The sequence below is a fragment of the Muscardinus avellanarius genome, assembly GCF_963383645.1.
Source record: "Muscardinus avellanarius genome assembly, chromosome: 2".
Lineage (NCBI taxonomy): Eukaryota > Metazoa > Chordata > Mammalia > Rodentia > Gliridae > Muscardinus > Muscardinus avellanarius.
Window position 1 is genome coordinate 25,813,281 of NC_137787.1, and position 27,031 is coordinate 25,840,311.

At 33.4% G+C, this 27,031-nt stretch overlaps 1 protein-coding gene across 5 annotated transcripts in view; it reads left to right on the forward strand.

Moving 5' to 3' along the window:
- Window positions 1–27,031, forward strand: part of IKZF2 (IKAROS family zinc finger 2) — a gene marked incomplete at both ends in the record, with an annotated part of 171,859 nt that overhangs the window by 105,038 nt on the left and 39,790 nt on the right. For 3 of the 5 annotated variants that reach the window (XM_080690015.1, XM_080690016.1, XM_080690017.1), the window contains 2 exons: window positions 9,844–10,032; window positions 19,123–19,290. In XM_080690015.1, the coding sequence (XP_080546141.1) occupies window positions 9,844–10,032; window positions 19,123–19,290 (357 nt within the window). Of the gene's footprint in view, window positions 1–9,843; window positions 10,111–19,122; window positions 19,291–27,031 lie in introns of all 5 variants that reach the window. The other 2 variants (XM_080690018.1, XM_080690019.1) reach the window with 1 other exon arrangement.

A 27,031-nucleotide genomic window follows, 5' to 3' on the forward strand; every position in this document is an offset into this window, starting at 1 on the left:
ACTTCAACAGGTTATTAGGTAGATGTATTGATTCAATTAGCATGTATAACACCATTTCAAGTATCTGGCATAGCTAGGAGAAATTGATGCTTGTAAGTTATAAAATCCCTTAAGTGCCCACTTGAGTTTTCTTCACACAACAGAAACCAAGCATATAAAAGTCCACTTATAGATCACACCTGAAAGGTTTTTGGTTATTTCCAATTTTATAAAAACAGTATTTTATCCTTTTATTCAGTACCTTGAAAGAAATAGTTCTCTAACTCCCTTAATATTTACTTTTTTAAAAAATTAAAAATAAAGTTGGAAAACTAAGCAGAAATAAATCACTAATTTGACAGAAAGTGATTTAGAAAGCTTGTTTTATACTCAGTACACATTATAGCTTTGTAAATAGAGAAATGCATAATCCTTCTGTCTTATTTTTCTAGTTTAAGAAATGTAACTAATGTGTGGGTTAGTAGAATCAGGTCATATTAATAATAAGTTTTAAGTTATAGAAAGTTTAGATCATCAAAATATTTTAATGATTATATTTTTAGTTCTGGTTACTTTGGTATTTCCAGAACTCAAGAACTGAAAATTAATAGGGTTGTTTTTGAAAACCAAATTCAAAAATTGAATATCAAATGTGTTTCCTCTATTTGATAATTCAGAATTAACTGGATGTACTTCATCATGCATATAAAATGATCATTTTGTCAAAAGTTTAAAATTGACTACTGCATATTATTCAAAGAAATCATTTGCCAAACATTGTGAAATAATCTGCTGTTTTATAAGTGAAATTAGACAGCCCAAAATAGTAAAGTAAAATATCAATTTTAGGGAAAATCTTCGTAACATTTGGGCACTATTCAGTTCTGTAAATTTATTGTATAACCAAATTTCCTATGTTAATGAGGTGTTTACCCATGAAATCTTCCATGGCCTATTTTTGTGTACATATTAACAGTTAATATGGTTTTTCTTATTTAAGTTAATATTCTTTTAATCTTCAACCTTCACTAAAATTTTAAGCAAAAGTGTTAGGTAAGTAGTAGGTATTTAGTAAATATTTTGCTAGCTTTATGATTTTTGGGGGAGGTACTGGGGAATCGAGCCTGGGGTCTTCTATTTACATTTGTGGCACATGGTGCTACCCCTAGCCCCAGTTTTATGATTTCTTTTTTAGATAATTTAGTGTTGTGTTTGTTCCTTACTTGTTCAGGAAGATGAATTTTAGGAATGAGAGGTTCAGGAGTGTATGCAACAATATTGTGCATTTTATTTTCCATTTCATTCTTATATGGTATTCATCAGGTTTTGAACTTTTTTAGTATAATAGTGGTGCCAAACAAAATTACCATTATGACATTTTTAACAATTTTACAAAATAATATAGTTTGTCCTATGTAGTTTTAGATTCTACCATTTTAAAACTGATCTGTAATTGTTTACCTGAGTAAATGCTTTTTATTAGCGTTCCCATTATTTAATGTCATACTAATGAATGAAAGGCAAGTCTAATGTTACTATCCACTGCTGGTCTATTAACACTTACTATTATGCATCTAGAAATGATCATTAATGAAGCCTTTGAGAATAGAAAGCCCAGCATGGTTACTGAAGAAACTTTTATAATTGAAATTTGTATAGCCTAGAAGTCATTTTTACAAAGAGTTCCTGTCATATAAGTTGACATTGGTGTGATCATTTGTAAATGGGAGTGATTATACATTTTATACCATCTGTAAGTTTAAATTCTAATGTTCATGAATAGTATTTTGAAAGCAATGAAGAAGAGGGGGGAAAGCTGTATTTATAATGTTTACATTATGATGCTATTTTTTTCCAAAAATACATGTGGAACTTTTTATCCTGAAATATATTCAAAGCTTTTTATATGTAAACTCAATCATTAAAGTCTTTCCTGGTAATTATTATTATCTTTTCCATATGTTCCCAAGTCCCAGTCTACTAAAAAGTGGCAATAACAATTAGTTAAGTTCTAAATAAAAGTGCTATTATAATGAAAGTATTAGAAACATATTCACCGTCAGTTATTCTCTGTGTACAAAATACATTTTCTTGATTATTAACACTTTAAAATTAGACTTTTCCTTTGTTTTAAATGTAACTCAAGTCAGACAAGGTGTCTCATGCCTACAATCCTACTACTTGGGAAGCTGAAACAGGAGGATCACAGGCTCCAGGCCAGCTTCAGCAATTTAATGATAACCGCAGCAACTTAGAGAGACCGTGTTTCCAAATTTAAAATAAAAAGGTCTGGAGTGTAGCTCAAAGGTAGAATGAGCCTAGGTTCAATCCCAAGTGTCCCCCTTCCCAAAATGTAAACCACATTATCTCTTTTAAGAAAACAAAAGATATATATTTTAAATATACTTATTATACTCATTGAAAACATATAATTATGGGCAGCTATAATATCAAATACAAAAAAGGAATTCATCAATTATCTGAAATCTTTGTATTATGGTGTACAAATTTTGCAAGAATACATATGAAGCTTTTATACTAAAATATATTCAAAGCTTTTTCTATATAAACTTGATCATTGTTAGTAATTTGTTCTGACAAAATACTATTTTTGTCAAGCCACTATTGCTTGACAGTATATATTAATTAAGTACCCATATATATTCTTGAGTTTTATGTCCTTTATTTCTTATTACAGAAACAAGTTTCTTTGTTTTGAGATTTGTAATGGCAAGATTTTCTCTCAGTCAAAGTAGAAAATTAAATTAGCCTATTTATGGGAATATCATCCTATTACCAAATTGTAAAAAGAAAATTTCCACAAAATGAAAATTAAAAATATTATTTCAAAGATTTGAAAGCTAAAGTACTATGAATATTATTGTATAATGATTAATATTTGGAATAACTATATATTATAGCTATAAATATTCAAATCAACTATTTTATTAATATATAAATAATAATTTAAAGTACACCTAAATTTACCAAACATTTGAATTTAATCATTAGTGAATTAAAATGTTGGGTGTTCTGCATTAATGAGAAACATTTTAAATAGTGAACATAAATCACAGGATCATGGGAGAGTTTCTTTGAGTAAACTTTTCTACTTTACTCAATTGATTTTTATTCTGTAATTTCTGCCTAACTAGTGAGAAATGAGTTAGAATTAATTCTATGTAATTTTATTTGGATATGGAGTATCATTTCTTGCAAATTTTAGTTTATGATATGCATATTTAAAATGTGTGGTGCTTTATTGATTTCCTGAGTCAGAGCAGCAATAGGATGTATGTTCATATAAGATAAACATATAATCTAAAATAGTATTGGTAGATAAAACATTACTATGGCTTTTCCATTTCTTTTCTATTTAAATGTTAGCAAAATATACATTGAGATCGGGTTAGGTATTCTCACATATGGACATAATGCCAATGGAAGTATTTTCTTATTAATTCTCCCGCTCCTCACCGTTTCCAAAACCACATCTCTCACTTCAGTGGAGTTTCTCCTTCATCATCTAAAGTCCCTCTTGCACCCCAATTTACTCCCTAGCTTCCACACAGGAGAGGAAACACAACTGGTCATTTTCTGTGACTGGCTAATCTCACTTAACTTGTTCTCCAGGTCTGTCCATTTAGATGTTTGTTTTCATCCATGTCTATGATTTGATATGCTTTATCTTTTATAATATTCTCACCGCCGAAAAAGATGTTGTAAAGTTAAGTCATAGTCTTCATAATTCTGTGCTATTTTGAATTTGAGAAGCCCGTAATTTTAGACTTAAAAACTTTTAGATATATATTTCTTCACTTCTGAACTGGAATTCTGGTAGACTTTATACTCATTAAAATATCTGATCAAACATTGGCTAGTTCAGAAATGAAATTATAGCATTGCTATGAAGCTTCTAGTCTTTAGTACATCACTTGAAATAAATGTGTGGGACAGGTTGCTCACAGGTTGATATAAAGCCATGCTGTATGAAGTCATATTTTTATTTGCTTTATTTCCTCTTAATTTTTTAAAATGACAATTATAGATGAAATGTAAGACTGCATAGAGTACCAATAGCATTTTACACTGATTAGAAAAGTCTTCCTCATCTCATTTGACAAATATGGACAAATTTCTTATAGTATAAAAAAAACCCTCCAGGAGCAAGATACAGAAGCCAGATGCCATAATTAAAAACTTAAAAATTCAACCTGTGAAATTAGCATTTATGTCAGAAAATATCCTTGAGTAAAAAAGATATTAAAATATTTGTAAAACACATAACACAGAGCTAAGATCCTTAGTACAGGTTGAATATCCTTTAACCCAAAATGCTGGGGACCAGAAGTGTTCCTGAATTTAAACTTTTCAATTTTTCAATAATTGCTTCTACCTAATGAGATATCTTGAGGAACAACTCAAGTCTAAACATGCAACTTATTTATGTTTTATATAAAACTTATATACATAGCCTAAAGGTAACTTTATACCATATTTGTAATATGCCTAAGTATTGACAATTGCTCTTACAGAAGGCAATTGCAGAATTTGTAGTGTTATATAAGTTCTCAAAAAGTTTTGTATTTCAAAGGATGTTCAATTGGTATATAAAGAGCCTTTAAACTTAGTGAGAAAAGATGATTGCCTGCTATAGAAAAGGGCAAAGAATTTTAATAAACAGTCTCCAGAAGAAAATAGAGAACATTTAAATGTACAAAATGTGATACTGGCCTTATAGAAGAGGTTTGGAAGAATTCCATCTCCTACGATTTTACAGAATAGCTTATGAAGTACTGGGTTTAGTTCTTCTCTAAAGTTTTGTAGAATTCAGCTGGAAACTGATCTGGACCTGGCTTTTCTTTGATGGTAGCATTTTTATTGCTTTTTCTATTTCTTTGCTTGCCATTGGTGGATTTAGGAATTCCATATCTTCTTGGTTCAATTTAGGTAGTTTGTATGTTTTTAGAAATCTGTCGATTTCTTCCAGTTTTCCAGTTTAAAAATATTCAAAACAGTTTCTGCCAGTATCACATTGATACCAAAACCAAATAAAGATACCTCAAGAAAAGAAAATTACAGACCAATATTATTGATGAACATAGATGCAAAAATTCTAAATAAAATACTAGCCGTGTGCATTCAAAAGCACATCAAGAAAATTGTACACCATGACAAAGTTGGTTTCATCCCAGGATGTAGTTAAGAGGTAGAATTCTCCATAGTCCAACCCCCCCATACCAAAAAATATAATAATAGTAAGACTATTGCTAATCTGTTATAATCAGATAAACTTAATTAAAGGTAAAAACTTCATTTTAGATAGAAAAAGGTTTAAGTATATGGCTATGTATTAGAAGAAAGTAACTCAGAAGGTCAAATTGTAAGCAAAATTATAGGTAAAATCATAGTCCCTGAAAAAATATTTTTATCCAAAGAAGCTGAATTCAGGACAAATTTATATGCAAGAGTCACTTATAATCTTGATAAACTTGATAATACGCAATGAAACAGTGTTCCTCACAAACTGGAAAGAAATGACAAGAAACACATTAATAATAGGATATTTTACCTGGCATGGTGATGCATGCCTTTAATCCCAGCACTCAAGAGGCTGAGATAGGAGGATTATAAATTCAAGACAGCATCAGCAATTTAGTGAGACCTTGTTTTTAAACAAAAAATTGGGGCTGGGCATGTAGCTCAGAAGTAGACTGCCCCTGGGTTCAATCCTCAGTGCTACAAAAAAAAATGAGAGGAGAGAGAGAGAGAAAGAACATGGTATGCTATCTTTTACAAAGCAATAGAAGACACACTGGGTGTGGTGGCTCAAGCTTGTAATCCCCGCGCTTGGGAGGCGGAGACAGGAGTATCCCGCAGGTTTGAAGCCAGCCTCTCTGGCTTAAGAGACCCTGTTTCCAAATTTAAATATATATATATTTAGATCTGGGAGTGTAGCCAGAGGTAGAAGGGTTTCCAGGATCCCCAGTACCACCAAAAAACAAAAAAAGAAAATCATCAAGAGTCTGTAGAGACAACCTACAGAATGGGAGAAGCTATCCCTCTGACAAGGGTATAATATCTTAAATAAACAAAGAATTTAAAAGGGTTTACATTAGAAAAACAAATCACCCAATCAAAAAATGAGCAACTGAATTTCACAAAGGAAGAGAAACAAATGGCCAATAGATACATGAAAAAATGTTCATCATTAGCAATCAGGGAGATGTAAATCAAAACTACACTGAGATTCCATTTAACCCCAATCAGAATGGCCATCAAAAAGAAGTCAAATAACAATAAATATTGGTGAGGATGTGGGGAAATAGGAACTCTACACTGTTGGTAGGATTGCAAATTATTTTAGCCTCTATGGAGATCAATGTAGAGATTCCTTAGAAAACTGAGAATGGATCCACTATATGATCTGGCCGTACCACTAGTGGGTATCTTTCCAAAGTGAATTAAATCAGAGAACTACAGTAATATATACATACCATGTTCTTTGTAGTACAATTCACAGTAGCCAAATTATAGAACCAAACTAGGTGTCCATCAAAAGATGAACAGATTAAAAAATTATGGGGTATACACACAATGGAATTCTACTCTGTAGTAAAGAAGAACAAAGTTACTTCATTTGCAAGCAGAGGGAAGGACCTGGAGACCATTAAGTGAAATTAACCAATCACAGAAAGTGAAGGTTCATATGTTTTCTCTAATATGCACAAGTTAGGGAGTAATTGGGATACCAGAGGGTCTCCAAATAATGGAGGAGAAACTCTGTGGAACCAGGGAGAAGATCTAAGAGTAGGGGAGGATGAAGACTGATGAGGTTCATCAGTGGATATACTACACTGACTATGTGTATACATGTGAATATACCACTGTCAATCTGGGTACTCTGTATTAGAAGGGAGGAAAGTGGGAACAGGGTGGGTACCAAGTGCTGTGTTAATGTATGTCATTGTCAACATGACTTACATTATGATGTGACACTATAGTGCACCCATAAAACCATTCAAGATTTAAAAATAAGCTGGGCGTGGGGGTGCTTGCTTGTAATCACAGTATTTGGGAGGCTAAGACAAGAGGATCACAGATTTGTGGCCAGCTACTTAGTGAGGCCCTTGCAAACTTATTGAGACCCTGTTTCAAAATAGAGAATAAAAAATAGGGCTCGGGTATAGCTCAGAAGTAGAATGCCCCTGGGTTCAATCCCCAGTACCGTAAAAATTAAAAATAAATAAATAAAATGGCAAAAAATAAGTTCCAAAAGATGGCCAGCTTTACTCAGAATTTTAAAATATGCATTAAAAGATATGTTAAAATACCAACTTTAATATAATGTCTATAACAGCAATAAGCAGAAAATAGTAAAAAGAAGTATACAATCAATTCTCATTGATTAATATAGTATCATTTTTGTCACATCAATTTTGTTTGACTTATAGATTTTGCATAGTATTTTTACTTTATTTTCTTTTTTATATATCAGCTTCAAAATAATTTGAAAATTAAATTTTGCCTCCTATCTATTAAAAAACCAAAGCAAATTTACATTTATGATTATAGTCTAGATCAATAAATTATATTTTAAAAATGGATTTAGACAGACTTCTGAATATGACAATTATGATCCTGGTTTCTTTTGAGATCAGGACAAGGCATTGAGAGCTTTGGGTAGTAAAGGACTTGGTTTTCATCTTTAACCCTTCATATTGTTTCATTTTTCTTTAGTATGTTGTGATTTCTTTAAACCTATAAAACAAGTTTAAAGCAATAAAATTTATTACATATTTTGGAAAACAAATCAATGACCTATTCTTGAATATTTTCTGTATACCACAACAAGGTTCTTGAGTATGTTGAGGGGATATAAAGTTAAGTAAAATATTGTCCCTACCATTCTCAAAAGCTAATAATGTTGTGTCAGTTTCTAGATAAAGTAAAATTTAGCATAGTAAATGCTCCATTAAAGATGGGTACAGCAAAGATGTGTATCCCTTTATAGATTATGCAGTGACTTATATACTATAAATTCATTGATCTCAAAATTTAGAGAAAAATACAGATAAGCCTATTTATTCTATTTTCTCATTGAGCTCAAATTAGCCCTATGAAACGGGTACCATTTTCATTCCATTTTATAGAGAACTTAAGTTCTTTAAGATGCTTAAAATTTTAAGGATACTGCTAAGTACCGCGGTGAATACCTGTAATTCCATATGCTGAATAGGGTGAGGCAAGAGTATGGTAAGGTCAAAATTAGTCTTGGAAATCTAGTGAGACCCTATTTCAAAATAAAAAATTAAAAGTGCTGCCAGGCTTGGTTGTGCATGCTTGTAATTCCCCCTCTTGGGAGGTGGACACAGGAGGATCGCGCTGGTTTGAAGCCAGCCTCATTGGCTTAATAGATCCTGTTTCCAAATAAAAATATAAAATAGGTCTGGGAGTGTAGCCCGGAGGTAGAAGGGTTTCTAGGAAACCTAGTACCACCAGAAAGAAAAGAAAAAAATTAAAAGTGCTGTAATCTACCTCAGAGGTAGAGCACCCCTGGGTTCAATCCCCAGTACTTGAAAATAAAATTTACTGTCCTCACTCTAAGTAGATAAACTATTCTGCTCAAAATTTTATTCAGTAATCTAAATTCATGCAAACCAAAGATGTAAGATTCAGAAGTTAAGTAATTAGCTCAACATTATTCTACTAGTACTCTTATACCACAGTGCCTCTAATTAAGAGGGGAACTTTGAGAAAAACAGAAGAGCCACTGTAAGAGTATTCCCTGTCCTGAGTATAAGTGACAAGTCACAGAATGTGTTGTTTCTCCAAGAAAACAATTGCCGTGAAAAGAACTTCACTTCCTTTTTATGAAAATATTTTCTCCATTCAAATAGCATCAGATCATCTGTTTTGCTCCATAACTTTGATATGACTTAAGAAATTTTCAAGATCACTGTATGAAAAGAAAACTAATAGTAAAGCATGTTTCTGCTTTTTGAAAAGACTCTGTCAGCAGTCCAGAATAAGGGCTGTGCCAACAGAATTCCAACTTTTCTGTGGGATGATCCAAAAACAGCAAACAGAAGGCATTAAATTCCTTAACAGTCGCAAGTGTGTACACGCACACTGCCATTCCTGTCATTAGCTGCTTTCTGATGTGCATACATTAGAGTTAGAATAGTTTTCTAACTATTTGTAGAAAGCATGTTCCATGAGAATTTTTTTCATATAGAAAAAAGGAAACATAACATAGAGCATGTCAGGTTTGTGCACTTTTCCCTACATTTACACAGCTCTTAACTGAATATTGGTGTTTAGTCTGATTTTAGGACACTTGCTTTGACAGTATGCCTTCATATGTGAAAGGCATTTGCTGGATTAAGATCTTGAGTTGTTTCTCTTGCCCTGTTCAGAAGCAGGTTCATACAAGTACTCTGTTATAAAGCAGAGAATATGAAGTAAATATGACTGTTAAATTAAGAAGAGGCATGGCCCCATGAGTTAAGCAGTATTTAATCTTGTGCCTTCTCTAAATGGATCTCGCTCTTAGTAGCCTTAGTGACAAACTCAAAAGCCAATCCTAGACTTATTTAATCACTTGCTTCAAAATCAAATAACCGAGCTGAAGAAGTGAATGTGTGCAGAAAGAAAGGGTTAGTCTGTTTAGCTAGAGCTTTCCCGAGCCATCTTCCCTTTCATGCTAAAACTTCACTACAACATCATGGAGCATAGTATGCATGGACACGGCCTTTGGTGAGGGACAGTATTACGTCCGCTTCATAGAATGACAGTGGGTAGAAAGAGATGTAGGTAAAAGGGCATTACATATATTTAAATTCTCTTCTTTTTAAATTGCAGCAAATTCAGTAAAGCTAGAAATGCAGAGTGATGAAGAATGTGACAGGAAACCCCTGAGCCGTGAAGATGAGATCAGGGGCCATGATGAGGGTAGCAGCCTAGAAGAACCCCTAATTGAGAGCAGCGAGGTGGCTGACAACAGGAAAGTCCAGGAGCTTCAAGGCGAGGGAGGAATCCGGCTTCCGAATGGTAAACTGAAATGTGACGTCTGTGGCATGGTTTGCATTGGGCCCAATGTGCTAATGGTACATAAAAGGAGTCACACTGGTAAGCAGCTGAAAGAATACCCTGATGACTGCCTGTGACATCTGATGTTGATATTACCTGACATCTATTCTCTTTCCTTTTTATTCAGGGGTGGCAATGGTGAAACTACCTTTTCAGAATTCTGCTAGTATTGGATTGCTGAAAAGCAGAGAGTAGCCTGGGTCTTGACTTCCAGCCTTCAGATCTGAATAGCATGTCAGAAAAGAAGTTTGGGATTCAGTTTCCACAGTTCTTAATATAGCAATAATATGATAAGGGTTCAAAAGGTATAGGAGAATTTCATTGTGTAATTTAATCTTTTTGTATTTCTATACATATTTTACCATACCCCTGGGCAAGTAATATAGTTTGCTAGGTTAGATTTTATACTACAAAATGGCACTCACACAGAGATAAAGGTGAATCATTTTCACTTTATCTAGTTAAATCCCTGAAATATGATTTCCATTCAGTCTTTGCCTACCACAGTTCTCTATACTTGGCAGATACTTTTTCTAGTTCAAGGTTCCTACTACCTTCCTACAGTTTTTGGTTACAACTCCTGCAAGAAGATATGTAGAATCAGATATGACACAAAGGGTAACAGGTACATAGGTAGAAATGTGTGATCATGGAATTGGGTCAGGAAAAAGCCCTCAGATTAATGTATTATTTTAGTTCAGAGATGGAAAGTTTTTCATGAACCAACCAAATGATAAGAAGGCTTTACTTAAATCTCTTCAAACTTTTGCCATTTTTTAAAAAAGGGAATGAAATTGTGTTAAGATAGGAACTTAAAGTCTATATAATTTTTCATTTTAAAATTTGTTTACAAATGGATTTATTTTACCTTCATTCTTTTTTTTGCTTTTATTGGTGCATTATAGTTCACCTCATAATGTAAATCATGTTGACAATGGAGTTTTAAAATAACTTTATTCTTTTAAAAAATAATTTTATTAGTGCATTTCAGTTATACATCATTGTGAGGTTCAATCTGATAGAAACATATATGCACACTTAAACATACATGAGCACTTAAATTTTAAAAATAATAGCTAAGAAGCAGCAGTCCATGGTATCTTATTCCAATCAATGAGAGCAGAGCTATTCACTGGAGGGTGAACCAAACTTCTCAGCCCAGCTTTAGGGCACGGTCGAGCACAAGTAATGAGATCTAACCTCGGCAGCTTTTCTAGGTCTTTTGTCCTCAGTAATAATCCACCTTGGCCTTTACAAAGATGTGTCTATAGATCTTTGCCAATCTCCAAGTTAGTCAATATCATCATAATAGGCAATTCTTCTCTCCCACCCCCATATAACATATTAAAGCTTTATGAGTGATTGTCCATACATTGAATGACTGTGCATTGTAGGCTCACTACTTGTCTTTAAGACTATTCTCCTCATATCAGCCTTTCATAATAATGTAACTATTTGGATAGTCTTTTTGCTTATATATGGAATTTTTGTTGAATAAAGTAATTTTTCTAGATTTATTGAGGTATATATGACAAATAAAAACATGTACACATGACATTTTGGTACATGTATTTCACATGAAATACCCTAACCAGTCTAATTAGTATATCAATCACTTTATATAGTTACTTTGTATTTCTACAGTTAGGAGACTTCAGATTTATTCTCAGCAAATTGCAATTGTGCCGTAAATTATTATAAACTATTGTCAGTATACTATATTTTAATTGTTAAGAATGTATACTATACAATAATTGTTATTTATCTTATACCTGAAATTTTTAAGATAATATAGCTACCACTATAATACAAAGAAGTACTCTATTAGATAATATTAATAACCAATAATTTCAGTATTTTAAAATGTAATACTTTTTAGAAGAGTGATAAACCATGATAAAGAAAGGGAAGAGGGAAATTCTCTAATGTACATTATGTACATTCAGAAACATATCAAAGTCTATCACTAAACCAAACATGAGAAAGAGGGAGGGAGAGAGAATTGGGGAGAAATTGGGGAAGGGCTAATGAATGATGTGTGCATGTATGCTTCTACCATCTTGTACTCCATTAAGATAAATGACTACAATACACCAATAAAAACTAAACTAAACTAAACTAAAATAAGAAAGTTATTAAAAAATCTTACTTCTGAATAACCAATTTAATAAGGTCCTTAAAACATGAGACTTATAATAAGTTACCAAAGTCTTTTTATTTCATACTTAATTAATTAATTTAGTGGTATTAAGGATTCAACCCAGGGGCATTCTACCTCCAAACTACATTCTACCTCCATTACTACATCCTCAGCCTTAATTTTTATTCTTTATTTTGAAACAGAGTTTCACTAAGTTGCAGAGGGCCTCCCTAAGTAAGTTGGCCATGAACCTGTGATTTTCCTGTCTCAGCCTTCCAAGTCCTGGGATTACAAGCGTGTGCCACCATGCCTGGCTTTAGTCCATAGTTCTTTATTTCACACATGAAGAAATAGCCAAGGGATTTGTTCATTCTCTTACTCAGTATAAAGGTATTAGTGAGGCTAGAATTAAGGTACCCTAATTTCCAGACAGCTTTTGTTTCAGCACACTATGCTTGGTATAGTAATATACAAAACATATAATGAGGTATGACTGTAAGCCAAAGTTGATATATTTTTTAAATCACAGTGAGAAATATACCTTAAAATTAGTGTTATCATCAAAATCATCAGTACTTGCACTTTTTCCCAGTCAAGAAACAAGTTACATTTTTTCTTTTTCTTCTGTTTTGAATTTTATTTTAAATAGCAGTATGCTTTTAAAATATTACTAGGGCAAATTTTACTTATTAATATATAAATAAAGTATTATAAATAATTACTTTATTGATTTATTTACTCACTTACTGATGCAAGGGATTGAATCCCAGGGCATCCTACCTCCCAACTACACCTCTAGCTTTTTTCATTTATTTATTTATCTTATTTTGAAACAGTCTCCCTAAGTTGCCAAGACTGGCCTAGAACCTGCAATCCTCCTGTTTTAGTCTCCCAAAAACTGGGATTATAGATGTGCACCACCACACCCAGGTTTTTCCTTTAATTTTTAAAATTTTCTTAGAAAAAGTTTAAAGATGAAGTGTGATTTGTATTTGATGTGAAAAAGGAGGAAAGACTATAAAATATGTAGTTTGTTTTTGACTATGCTCATAATGTAATTCTGTGGTTTATAAAATGAGCTCCACAAAATTATAATGTATTTCTTATATCAGACTGAGTACACATAGAAGATAACACTCATTCCAATATGTAACTCCACTTACCCAGTAAAATACAGACTCAAAATCAGTGTGGCTTTGCAGTTGAATTACTTGTAGTGTTAATTTGAAGACAGACTTGTACACTAAAAATTAGTTATCTTTTTAGTTAAGAAAATTCAAAGAACTGGAGTACACTTTCTTGAAACTTACTTTAATCATTTTCACTCTATTTAGAATGTCATTCATAAGATCTCAAGATTGATTTCTACTGTCTATTTAATGTTTATTCCTGTAGTAGCATCAAGTCAAATTATTTTAGTACTGAAATGATCTAATTGGCATGGAAAATGTTTATAGTTATAATGATTTCCTGAAGTCCTAGTAATAGATTTACTTAGCTAGTAAAGGAGGATGAAATAAATGGTCATTTAAACTTGCAACGAACATTATGAACCTTTTGTTAATAAATGCTTATTGGAGTGTTGCGCAAATTGTTATACTTTCTTTGGACTTGGAAGATTGTTCATGTCCACAGCCATTCATGGAGGAGCTTAAGATACCTATCATGCTATGTAGACTTTGAAATTTGGGGTGAGATTTCTTAAATTGGCTTTTTGATATGTGTTTCTGATGACCTAGTTTACTTATCTGAATGGGTCCTGACACATTCACCTCCATTTAGTACCATTTAAGAACAGAAGGTCTATTTGTATTTCCATAATGTTAACTAGATGGAGAAAGATATAGTCAGAATCTAAGCATTAGCCATCTGTTTTCTCCTTAATTTTTCAAACTACTCTCTTCATTATAGAACTTCCCACCCTTAACAGTTATTTGTAGCTAATATAAAAGACTGTCTTAAATACATAAAAAACCTTTAGAAAACATATCTTTGAGTATTTTTTTTGTGATACTGGGGATTGAACCCAGGGGCTCTCTACCACTGTACTGTGCCCCCATCCAATTTTTTTATTTTTTATTTCAAGACATGGTTTTATTAAGTTACTGCACACTGGTCTTGAACCTGCATTTTTTGGTGTTTGAGCCCATAGAACATCTAACATAAAATCAAAAGAGATAAAACTACCCAATTTATTATAATGACATGGAATGTCTGACCTAATTCACTTCTTTCCTTTTCATACAAATTCCAGTGTCTTGCTAATAGCTTGGTATTATTTCTTTGGCATTGCTGCTTTAGTATATAACCAGGTAATATTGTCATCGAATACTCCAGGCACTCTTCACTGTGACTAGGGAGAAGAAATCAAGTAGAGGAAGTAAATCAATTTATGTATGAACATGAATCAATGGGAACATTATACATACAAAAGAGCCTTAATTGTCCCTGATTTTTGGGTAGAGTACTTTGGAACTAAATTTCAGCATTCTAATTAGTATATTGCAGCATTGTGGAGCTATTTTCTTGCTCCAAGGCCTTCTAAACAGATGCTTTGGATTTTGCATAATTGTAGGTGGTTGTTCCATCCAACAATGGAACATCTTCTGTCTTTGATTCACCAAAGTATTTTGTTGCATGTTTATTTGCATTTCAATTGAATCATTACAGATTATAAAATATGTATTTATGAAAGTACATAAACTATTAAAATATAATTTATTCCATAAGAAAAATTATGGAGAAACTCATAAAAAAGACCAGTGGATCAGCAGATTGGATTTAAAGAAATGCAAATAGACTGAGAATTAATATGAAGGCTACCATGCTATTTAAATTGTACTTCTGGACCCAGAGTTGTTAGTCTTGATTTTTCTACACACCTCTGAGAAGATTAGCCATCATACTAGTAGTATGATAACCTCCTTAAATTTTTTGAATTGATTACTATAATACCATTAATGTGAGTAGTAAATTTGTGGAATTTTCTTAAATTTTGCTTTTATTTACACATGAAAAGGTGATTGACTAAAAAGGGCCAACTGGAAACAGTCAATTTAAAGAACAAATTATTAAAAAGATGTAATTGAGATGTGCTGCTTAAAGTTCCATAGTCAATATAAAGTTTTATGCAAGTATACCTTTGGAGTAGACAAAGGTAGTTAACTAAATCTTTTACCTAATTATCAGATAATTTTACATATATCTAGATAATGCCTGGATCAATAAGCATCTCGAACATTGAATAAAAGGATTGCTAATGTTCTGCAGAAATAGTTTTTTAAAAGTTAATTCACTTTTTGTTACCAAGCAGATATGAATATCTCTTGTAATTAGAGAATTCCTGAAATATGTATACTTTAAAAAATTTTTCTTTAAGTTTTCCACTGCTTTCATTTGTCTTCAATAGTAGAGTTATTGAAGGTTTCACTGTAATTTTTCTAACTTTAATGTTAAACACAGTGAAACAACCATATTACTGAAATGATAACTACTTCATATAATCAAGATAGTAAGAGCAGTTTTCAACCTAAACTGAGGAAAGCCATATAATTTATATCCCAAAGTAAAAGCCATCGGTCAAGATGTATCAATAATGCAAATCAGTAGTTCTTAAAGCATTGTCTGTCTGAAGTCAAAGTGCATTGATGCCATTACATGTTCTCTTACTACAAAAAGGAGCTCACTGCTTACCTTCCTTAGGCCGTATTCTATACACCTTGTGACTATGGTAACTTACCAAAGGTGCCCATGCTAGAACTTCCACACTCAACAACTAGCGATATTCCCAGATGTGTAACTAGATGCCTTTCATTTCTTCTCGCCTCTTGGAAGGATGATTATATAAATTCAGAAATTTTTAGTTTACAAAATACAAAGATATCTAGAGTAATTTCTAAATGTAAAAACTAACATTGGCCTCATAAAATTCAATTAGGTGAATTTAAAAATTCTTTAAAAAAGAAATCATTATTATTTCTTTTTAGATTAATATTATTTTGAATAATTAATTAATTATTCCAACTTAGGTACTTTTAAATGTTTTAATTAAACAATCTTAATGACTGGGCATGGTGACACATGCTTGTAATTCCAGCATTCTGGAGGCTAAGACAGGAGGATTGTGGTTCGCAGCCAGCTTCAGCTACTTAGTGAGGCCCTGTTTCAAAATAAAGAATGGAAAATAGATCTGGGTGTAGCTTGAAGGTCGAATGTCCCTGGGTTCCATCCCTGGTACCACAAGAAAAAAAAATCTTTATGGCTTAAGAAAAATCTAAGTCAGCATGCTATAGTATTTTCCAAAGGCAAACATTATTTCAAATTTTTTTGTTCACTATACCTACTAATTTAATCCTCTTTTAGTTACTACCTACTGATTTCTTACTTGCCTGGGTAACATTATATGAAGAAATTCCAAAACTAAAAGCAAATATTTGAAGTGAATAGTATAATTTTTATTTGCTGTTTTTAAAGCTAATTTGTGAAAGAAGTATCTTGGTCTGTCCTTTTGTTACTAAATCCATAGCAGAGGCCAGGAGTGGATAATTGTGATGTTTAAAATTATATTTTGTTATTTCATTGGAGGGGAAATAGAGTCACATTAAGTTGTATTTTATGTATTTAAAGTTGAAAGATCTGCAAAATATTAGATTTAAAATTTTGAATTTTTGTAAGATGTCATATAAGGGGTTTTATATATATATCAAATGAATCAAACTAGTTAGGCAAGATGTAATTTTTTTCAGCCTAGTACTTTTTTCCCCCCTCAGAACTGGGGATTGGACCCAGGGGCATTCTACCTCTGAGCTGCACCCCAGCCTTATTTTTTATTTTTTTTTTATCCTGAAACAAGAACTTACTAAATTTCAGAGGGCCTCACTAAGTAGCTGAAGCTGGCCATGAACCTGAGATCCTCCTATCTCAGCCCCCCAAGAACTGAGATTATAGGCTTGGGCCACCTAATACATTATTATAGGAGCTTTTATAAACTTAGCTCCAGAATTTTAAAGAGAAAACCTTTTACCCCAACACATACATATATACCTCACTATTCTCAGAAGTAATAAATACTATAGAATTTGAGATACACCTGATATGTCAACTTTTTAATTTCATTAATCTTTGTATCAAAACTATATCATAGCCAGGCATGGTGGCACACGCTTGTAATCCCTACACTTTGGAGGTGGAGACAGGAGGATCATGCAGGTTCGAAGCCAGCCTCACTAGCTTAAGAGACCCTGTTTCCAAATAAAATATAAAAATGGGGGTCTGGGAGGTAGAAGGGTTCCATCCCCAGTACCATCAGGAAAAAAAAATATATATATATATCTCATCAACAACAAAAAACTATGTGGTAGCATTTACAGTGTCTGCTGCCAGAAAGTGACCATGATTTATGTTCTATGTCTCCTAACTTACTTTAATGAAAGAATCTCTAGGTTTACATTATACTGTGGTCCAATAAATAGATAATGTGTATATGCATATTGGGTTTTCATTATTCAATATCATTTTTGCCTTCTTTTTGCTGTATTAATATTAATCCTAGGGCCTCACACATGCTAAGGTAATGTGCTCTACCACTGAGCAGTATCTACAACCCTGCAACCCTACACACACACAGTAGTTTTTCTTTTTGAGAAAAGAAACACACACACTGTTTCATTACATTCCTAGGTTGTCCTTGATCCTCCTGCCTCAGCGTTCAGAGAAGCTGGGAATCCAAGTGTTAGCCACCACACCCAGCTATTATGGCCATGAATAAGAGAACCTACAGAAATTATGTTCATTATCTAATCCCAAGTACGGAAATGGTTCAGTTCAACCATAGAGGAATTGTTTTTACTTTTCTTTTTATTCTAAACATTGAGCTTTAGGGTGATACCCGTTTACTATTTATGTTTATATTAATTTATAATTTATTTCATATTTGTCTTTAGAGTCAGGCAGACTTTATATAACAGTATTTTCTTCATAGCTTGATAACGTAATCATTTTGGTCCTACTTACCAGTTGTAATGCTTTGCTACCTAATATGTTTTTGTTTTATGACATTGGTTACAACCAGGTAATAGCAATCAATAGCCTGAAAATTTGGACTTAAACAAAATTTTCACAATATCAGTAATAGGAGAACAGTGAGAAAAGATTCCTTACAAATGTAAGATTTTCAAAAACTAAAGAGAATACACAGGGATGAATACTTTTGGATTTTTACTGATAAATTGAAAGGTTTCACTGTTAGTGACCAGGAGAATCAAGAGATTCAAACCATATTTGGAGATCTTGGGGTAATGAGCTTCACAAGCCAGTTCATTTATTAATGAGGTTTGCTTCCTTTCCTTATCAGCTGAATGAGGGAGTTGGACTTACAGTCCTTTCCAACTCCAAATTTCTGTGAATTTTAAAGAGCTTGAATGGTAGGATAAAGAGAATAAGGTTTTTCTATTTAAACTGTGTGGGTTCAGTTTTTACCATGAATACTTACTAGCTCTGAATATATTTAGATACCTTTGATACATAAACTTCAGTTTCTTCATTTTTAAATTGAAATTAATAATACCAGATTATGAATGTCATTGTGAAGACTGAGGTGCCATATATAACACAACCATTAAGGCAGTAAAGCCATGGCATCTAGTTGTTCATTCACTGGGGATGCTAGTATTGCTATTCTTTTGAGTCAGTGAGAGGGATCTTGTCAGATTTATATGAAAAGATGAAATGACCACTTGACTTATGGCTTGAGACTTTGGTATATGTGAAACGAATTCAAGGAGAAGATAAATGTTTAGAAAAGTTAAAAGGGAGATGAATACTGTGAATATAGGATTGGATTTGTTTAAGAGTGGATGGCAAGTCAGCCAATGACACATTGCCTACTTGATCTTTCCCACTTCTTCCCGCAGGTGAACGGCCCTTCCACTGTAACCAGTGTGGAGCTTCTTTTACTCAGAAGGGCAACCTTCTGAGACACATAAAGTTACACTCTGGAGAGAAGCCCTTCAAATGTCCTTTCTGTAGCTACGCTTGTAGAAGAAGGGACGCCCTCACAGGACACCTCAGGACCCACTCTGGTAAGTGCCATCAAGTCTTTGAGAAGAGAACCAAAATATGTTAACTCAAGAAAGTGTAGGATAATCCTAAGTAATGTGTAGCTAGGAACAACCTAGACAGTATGTTTAATTGTGTATAATAATCACTGCTAATTCTTATAAGATGCATAGGACTCTTCTGTTTTAGACTTATAGACTTGGCAAAAAGGAACACTGTTAGCTGAAGGATATGGAATTTCAGGATTTTGGAATAATAAACATCTCTGTTATATAACTTTTCTTATTTTTTAAACTGATAACCATTAATGCAGTAATTAGGGTTAATCCAGAATATTAGAAAGTCTAGTGAATATCATAGTTTACATTCTGAAGTTACTATACTAGAGGTCAAAACCATGATCTTTTTGGTCTGATATAATGCTCAGTATGGTGCTGTATAATGCTCAGGCTTGGACCTCCATGGGAAATCAAATATTGTTATTTTTAAACAAATTATATTTATTTGAAAATTGGTTGTTAATTTAACTCTCCTTGTTTCTTTAGCTTTTGAACTATAATAATTGTACTCTATCAGAAACTTTTCTCTGCTTCATAAATGACTTAAAAAGCTAGGATATTTGATTTTTTAAAAGGACAGAATATAAGGATATAAAAGAGAAAAAATGATCAGAAATATGAATGAATAAATCTCACTTGATTTTTAACATGAATTTCTATAACTAAAAAGTTAAAGGTGGAAAATTAATACAGAATATTGTCAAGCCAGTTTTATATGCTCCTTCTAGTATAATAACATTAAATTTTAATGTGAAGATGCGAGAGAAATTATATTATTACCTACATTGACAAACTGTATTAGAGAGTGCTGAACATTGTGAGGTAAAGCTTGTATTATTTTTCTTTACATTTTATCTGTTATTCTTAAGGCTGTAGTTAATTTTTAACATGAATGTAAACTATGCAAACCTATTTTAAACATTAACTCTTAAATTTGGGGCTATTATAAAACTGAAATTAATGCAAACATTAAAACAGAATATCTTTAGTATATATTTTACTTTTTCCTCTGACTTACCAGTAGTTCACTTATTTCTAGTTTTAGTTTTATTTTAAAATTGTGGTATAAAAATTCTTAAAGTGGTATCATTTTATTATGAAAGGTACTCTTATTAAAATATACCTTTAAGACATGACAGGCATTTCCTTTAGCTAGCCATGTATTCTGGTTTATTAAAGTATTACTGAACTATCCAAGGATTACATAGCACATAAATTTTTGTAAAAATATATCTTTGCCATCAGTTCATACAGCAGGTAACTATAAGCATTTATTTCATTCCTTAGTGAATCACGTTATTTTTGACATGGTTTAGTGTACCCATAGCATCTTCCCTGTCTTTAAAAATACTTTGCCCTTATAAACGTTACTGTTCTGATTTCATAGCTTAGAACAAACCAAGTCATTTCTCTGCAGATATATACTGATAGCATTCTCAAACTGGGTAATTAAAGTAGGTTTAATGTGAAAAGGGAACCCAGCTACTACAACATCAAGCATAGCAATTTTGTAGGTTTCCAACCAGAACCCAAAATATCAGCCATTGCCAATGGTCTTCATAACAACTAGAACATAAGACATGACTGGTAAAATCTATGCTTCTCTAATGGTCAGAAAGCTCAAAAGCCATCATTATAGTATTCTCTTTCCACTCACTTCCATCTTCCCCTTACTCTCTTTTTAATACCTGGCTGGATAAAGGTTCATTATTCAGTTGATAACGCAAACCTTCATTCCTCTAAGTTCTGAGTCTTTAGTGGTTCTTTCCTAGTTTATGCCATCTTTAAATAACCAGAATTATTGGATAAGTTATTTTAAAATGGACACACATTGAATCCTCTGAGTTCCAGAGATAGTTCTCTTTGACCCCATTGTGTAGCAACAACTTGAAATCAATTCAGAAATCTGGGGAAAAAATTACCAGCCAATAGCTTACTTCTCTCATGTCAGTTCAGCAGCTTAAGATGCCCAAAATAACCAGCAAGCATTCTCACCTTCCAGTGCAACAGTACCAGAATTCTGAACCCTAGGATAAACATGCTTCCTTTGGAAAGTGATATCTTCAAAAGCTCTAATCCCAAGGCTTCAAGATGAGAGAAAAAAATCCTTTAAAAGGGTTATTTGATGTATTAAAGTGGCCACTTTTACTTAAACTGCTTTGTTCTCAGATTCAGGCATTCTGGCTGAGGAAGAAATGACTTTGAGCATGTATCATATCCTGTAGAATGTACCCAAACCTCTCCCAGTTGTCAGCTGTACATGAAACACTCCATTGGTAGGCCATTATACCACTCCCTTTAGCTAGCTGATTCTGGATGATCAAGTATGAGTTATGACAGGTAAATTCAGTGGGTTTGAGTCTATTGTATTTTCTTTGCCATTAAAATGAATTTCCTGGTTTAAGGCAGTGTTGCAAGTATATCATAGTAATTGGTAAACCATTCTCTTAAGTCCATGCAGGAGGAATTTACAAAGCTATTAAAAATGAAGAAAAGATAAATTTATATCCAAATATCTATCAGTAAATATTTAGATAAATTCATATCCTAAATTTCTTTAAGGATAAATTTCCACTTTCTCCATGTTGAAAGGGGTCTAATAAAACCTAACTTCTATCAGTCAACTGATTGATCTTCCTGGGTAATGATGCCATATAAAGGTCTAAGTATTGGGAAGTTGTGAGTTCAGCAGTTGTGGTAGTTAAATCAATTATAGAGAGGGGAGTCCATGTGGTTGTATTTATACAGTTTTCATCCCTGGTTTCATTATCACTTTGTACATAGGTACATGGAACAAGTACTGGAGTGATAAGGTAGACAGTTTAACTGACTTCCATAATATTGTTTACTTTGTCTAGTTACTAAGATGATTCTTCTCAATTGATGCTCTCTACAAGGAATTAATACAGGACACCATGTTAATCACATTTTATACCAGTTCTTAAAGATATTGCCACACAACTCTCCCCTAGACCTTTTATCGCCAATCTTCTACTTTTGTTCTTTGAATTCCTTGACCATATGATCATGCCATGTATCATTACCTTATCTTTTCTTCCACATAGTGTACAGTCAAATGTACCTGCTGAAATCCTGACTGCTGAGAGATATCCTTTCACTATTGTATCCCAGGACTAGTCCCTTTAAGTGGACCTGAAAACACAGTAGTCAATCACAGCTGGTACCAAATACCATGCAATTAATTTACAAACTAGATCTCCACTGTTTCATTCTCCATAACTAGACATTGATAATAATTCAAAAAGGAACAGATTGCGAAGTAGCAGTATTCATAAACACTTGACCTACTTACTCATACAGTATGTTTGGCCATTCCAAACCTACTTGGTTTTAGATTTACTTAACAGTGAAATGCTATCATATACTTATTTTATGATATGTTGAGTCAGATAATGGCTACTTCAAGTTGTATAGTTTGGCCATTTAGGTACTAGGAGTTCTATATATTGGAACTCCATCTTAACCAGAGTCCAGTAGCAAGTTTGGAGCAGTTTTTCAAATAGTGGATGGTTATTAGTAGAAGGTCACATTTTTTTTTTACTACAAAACTATTAGGGAACTGCACTCTGTAGCCTCTTGCTATAGACATTTCAAAACGCCATTGCATCTGCTGGACCTTATAGCCAAGGGCATAGGGTAGCTTTTATCATGACAGGGTTATGTTGAATGTCTTTTTCTTGTTCAAGCTCCTCAAAACCGGGAACATCATGGATTACTTAGTATGTGCTTCAGAGCAGCATACCCAAATGTAGTTGGTCTCTTTAGCTGCTTCTAAAACCCAAAGAGGCTACTACCATGTGTTGTGTTTTGATCTTTCTGGTTGGAAATTTAAGGTATGGCAATTTCTCACTCACTGTAGAAGATCTATTTTAGTATGCCCAGACCACTGTGCTCATAAAGTCTAAGCAGTGTGGAAAGTCCCTGAACTTTCATTGAGTTTATCCTTGTCCTCTAGCCATTATCTTCTGGAGGCATCTTGGGTGTTTACTACTTCCTGCTCATCAAGTCCAATCAGTGTAATGACATGAATGCAATAGTCCAGCTTGATGTTTTGTGGTATGTTAAGATGAACAAGATTTCTCCAGACTGTATATATGACAAGGAGTGGAAAGTTGGCCTAGCCTTAAGGTAAGATAGTGGAAGAATGCAGTCCCTGCAATGTGAAGGCAAACTGCTTCTGATTATCTTTGTTGATAGGAATTGTTTTAAAGAGAAAGCAGGTTAGTAGTTCCATACCTCAGGTCAGGGGCTATGTTAAAATATAGTTCAGTAAAGATCCTTCAGGTAGAATTGCCTTTGCAGTTGCCATTACGATATGTGTAAGTCTGTGACAATTCACAGAAAAAAAAATATATATATGTAATATATATATGTAATATATATATATGTGTGTGTGTAATATATATATGCATATATATGTGTAATATATATATATATATATATTAGTAGCCTAACACACATTAACACCCTGAATGAGTAGTAATATGAATTACTACTCTCAGTTTTCTGATGGTCTCACAAGTATCTGTAATTCCCTCAGAGATACATCGTTTCTTCCCTATCATTGTCCCATGGCCATGAACTACTCGTTTTGGTATTGCCCATTTTATAATTCCATAATCCTTTGAATCAGGTTTTGAAGTTAGTTTTCAGCCTTTGCTCTAAGGCTTAAGTAAATACATTTAAAGATGACAGAGAAACTTCCTGATATTGTATTTGTATCTTGACTTGACCATCCCCAGCCTTCAATTTCTCCCTTCACCTTTGTATGTCCCTTAGAACCATTAGGCTTGTCACTGTATAAACTTCACTCTACGATGGCTGTTGCTGCCTTAGTATGTAAATGCTGTACCTCCCAAAACCCTACCCCGTGTCGCACTTCATTCCGTGCTATCAACAGCAGCAATTTAAGTTATCAGTCATTTTTCCAGCACAAACACATGGCTAGGCTTACCAGTATCATAGCTACCTGGTAAGAAGGCTATTCTGCTCTCTTCAAACATAAACAACCCTATCTCAGAAATGAATTTTGACTTTCTAGAACATTGGCACATTTCTACTGCCAAGCCAGGATCCTTACAGTAAATCAGAGAAACCCAAATGAGGAAAATCTGAGAACCTCCAAGAAAGGACCAAGAGAATGGTTAGGCATAAGGGAATCCAACAGGAAGGGTTGAAGCCCTCTGAGGCTAACAGTAGCAGGAAGCCATTACCAGCCCTCAGTCAAAAGGGAAAGCGGATTGAACAAGCATTGGGTTTAAGAGAACTAGGAGAGGGCTTTGAGCACTGACATTCAGTAAAGTACTTCATCCGCTGCCAGCCTGTGAATTGGGGCACACACACTAACCTCACTCTGTTCACCCTCCTGTCTCTTGCTAGTGGCCTGTGTTGACCAAACTCAACTAAAAGTCAGAGGACAAGGGAGCCTATTAGAGAAACCAATAGAAATTAGCTTCCTGCAGGAATAAAGCAGAAAAAATGAGGACAAAAGTCAAACCAGATTGAGACAGATTAACCAAAATTTAAGAAGTAGTGCTTAAAATGATGGTTTACCTGGATTTTAGGTATAATAAATGATTTGAAGTTTAATATTTGTAAGTATTATTGGTAGAAAGTATATTTTGCTTCCCTGTTCTCTCTGGCTAATGACTATCCATTGTTTTATTGTATTTAATTATTATGTTAGGTATTAATGCTATATTTCTGCTTCCTGTGTTATAGATTTGTAATTTTTCTATCTTGATTTCTATTTTTTAGGTTAATAAAAATGAGCCTAGCAATAATTTTCATTATATATATATATTTCTGTCATGAATATAGTAGTTTAAGAAATGAAAAACAGAAAATGTCTGGAATACAGTATGTTTTCATTAAGTTCTATCTAGCAATATGTATGCATGCATTTGACTTTGTATAATTCCTGTAAAAGCTGAAAAATTTCTGTTTGGAATTCTATTTATACCCCTTAGATGACACCAGGTAGTATCTTGGTTTTGATTGTATAGGCTAAATAATTAGGTTATTTACTGGTAATATCTGACATTTTTGAGCTCACCTTTGACACAGTAGGCATTGTACTAAACACTTCTCATGGGTTACTTAATTAAAACCCTTGTAAATGACATAAGCAACTAGTGATAGTTTATAGATTAATAGCAATAAGTCTAATAATAAGGAAAATGAAGTATCCTTACATTAAAAATATAAATATATACATTCATCACTTATTTTTATATGTGTTTATATATGTGTGCGTGTTTGTGTGTGTGTGAGAGAGAGAGACAGACAGACAGACAGATGGATGGACAGACAGACAGGCAGACAGCAAGGCAGGCAGATAGGCAGGCAGACAGACATAGTTATAACTCAGGATTCAACCCAAAGGCATTCTACCTCTTAGGGATACCTCAGCTCTACTTTTTTTTTTTTTTTGAAATAAGATCTCGATAAGTTACCATGTGCTGACTTTTAACCTGTCATCCTCCTGTCTCAGCTCCCAAGTACTAGGATTACAGGCATGTGTCACCACACTGGGCAATCATTTACCCTTTGATATAAAGCCAGTTTCTTTTCTTTAAGTGAGGAACTTCGTTTTTTAATATTAAAGCTAAACAATAGTCAGACATGTCACACACCTATAATCTCAGCTACTTGAGAGGCTGAGGTAGGACTGCAAGTCCTAGGGCACCCTGGTCAACTTAGTAAGAACTTGGCTCAAAAAGGAAAAAGAAAACAGTAAAGAACAAGGGATGGGGATATGACTCAATGGCAAAGCACCCCTGCATTCAATCTCTAGAACCAGAAAAAAAAATAGCCTATAAAAGATTAGTGCAAATCACACCCCTAATGCATTTTATTTAATTATTTTATCAATTTCTTTAAGAACTTAAAGATCTTTGTGAAGTCATCATATTTCTCTTAAATTTTTAAATTGTTTAAACTAATTTCTCTGATAATCTTTGCCTACCTTCCAATTCTTCAGGAATATTTTAAATAGCTCATTTTATGTCTTTCCAAAGTACTAAGACTTATTTTAATAGAAACCACTCTTTTGTAATTATTTCATTGGAAATTGAATATTTAAATAATTTATATTCTTGTAGCAATAGCTGTAGCTGGCATCACTAGGTTTGGCTACAATTATACCTGCCTGATTATACAGTTTACCTCCTAGGAGTGGACTTGGACAAACCAAATAGGGGCCTCTGAGCTCTAAGAATTGTTTCAGGCTACTCATCCATGTGTCTTACAAAGACAGTGGAGAGACAAGGAGGAGGTCAGTTAAGAGAGCTTCTTGTTGTTAATATTTCTGTTGTACAGGTGAGGAGACTAAGACACAAGAGGTCACACCACACAGAAAGTGGATTCTTTTTTCTTAATTAGTTCACTATAGTCTCACAACATAATTTGGATCATATTGACAATGGCATATATTCACATAGTATTTGGTACCCTCCCTCTCACCCCTACCTCCCCTTTTCCCTCCCTCCCAATACTGAGTGTCCATGTTAGCAATGTCATATTCACATGTATACACATATTAGAATGTCTCCCCTACCCTTCCTTTCTGGCTTTGCTGAGGTTTCCCCTCCATATCTGGAGTCCCTCTGGTATCCCCAATGCTCCCTAGCTTGAGCATATTAGAGAAAACATATGGCCCTTCTCTTTCTGTGCTTGGCTAATC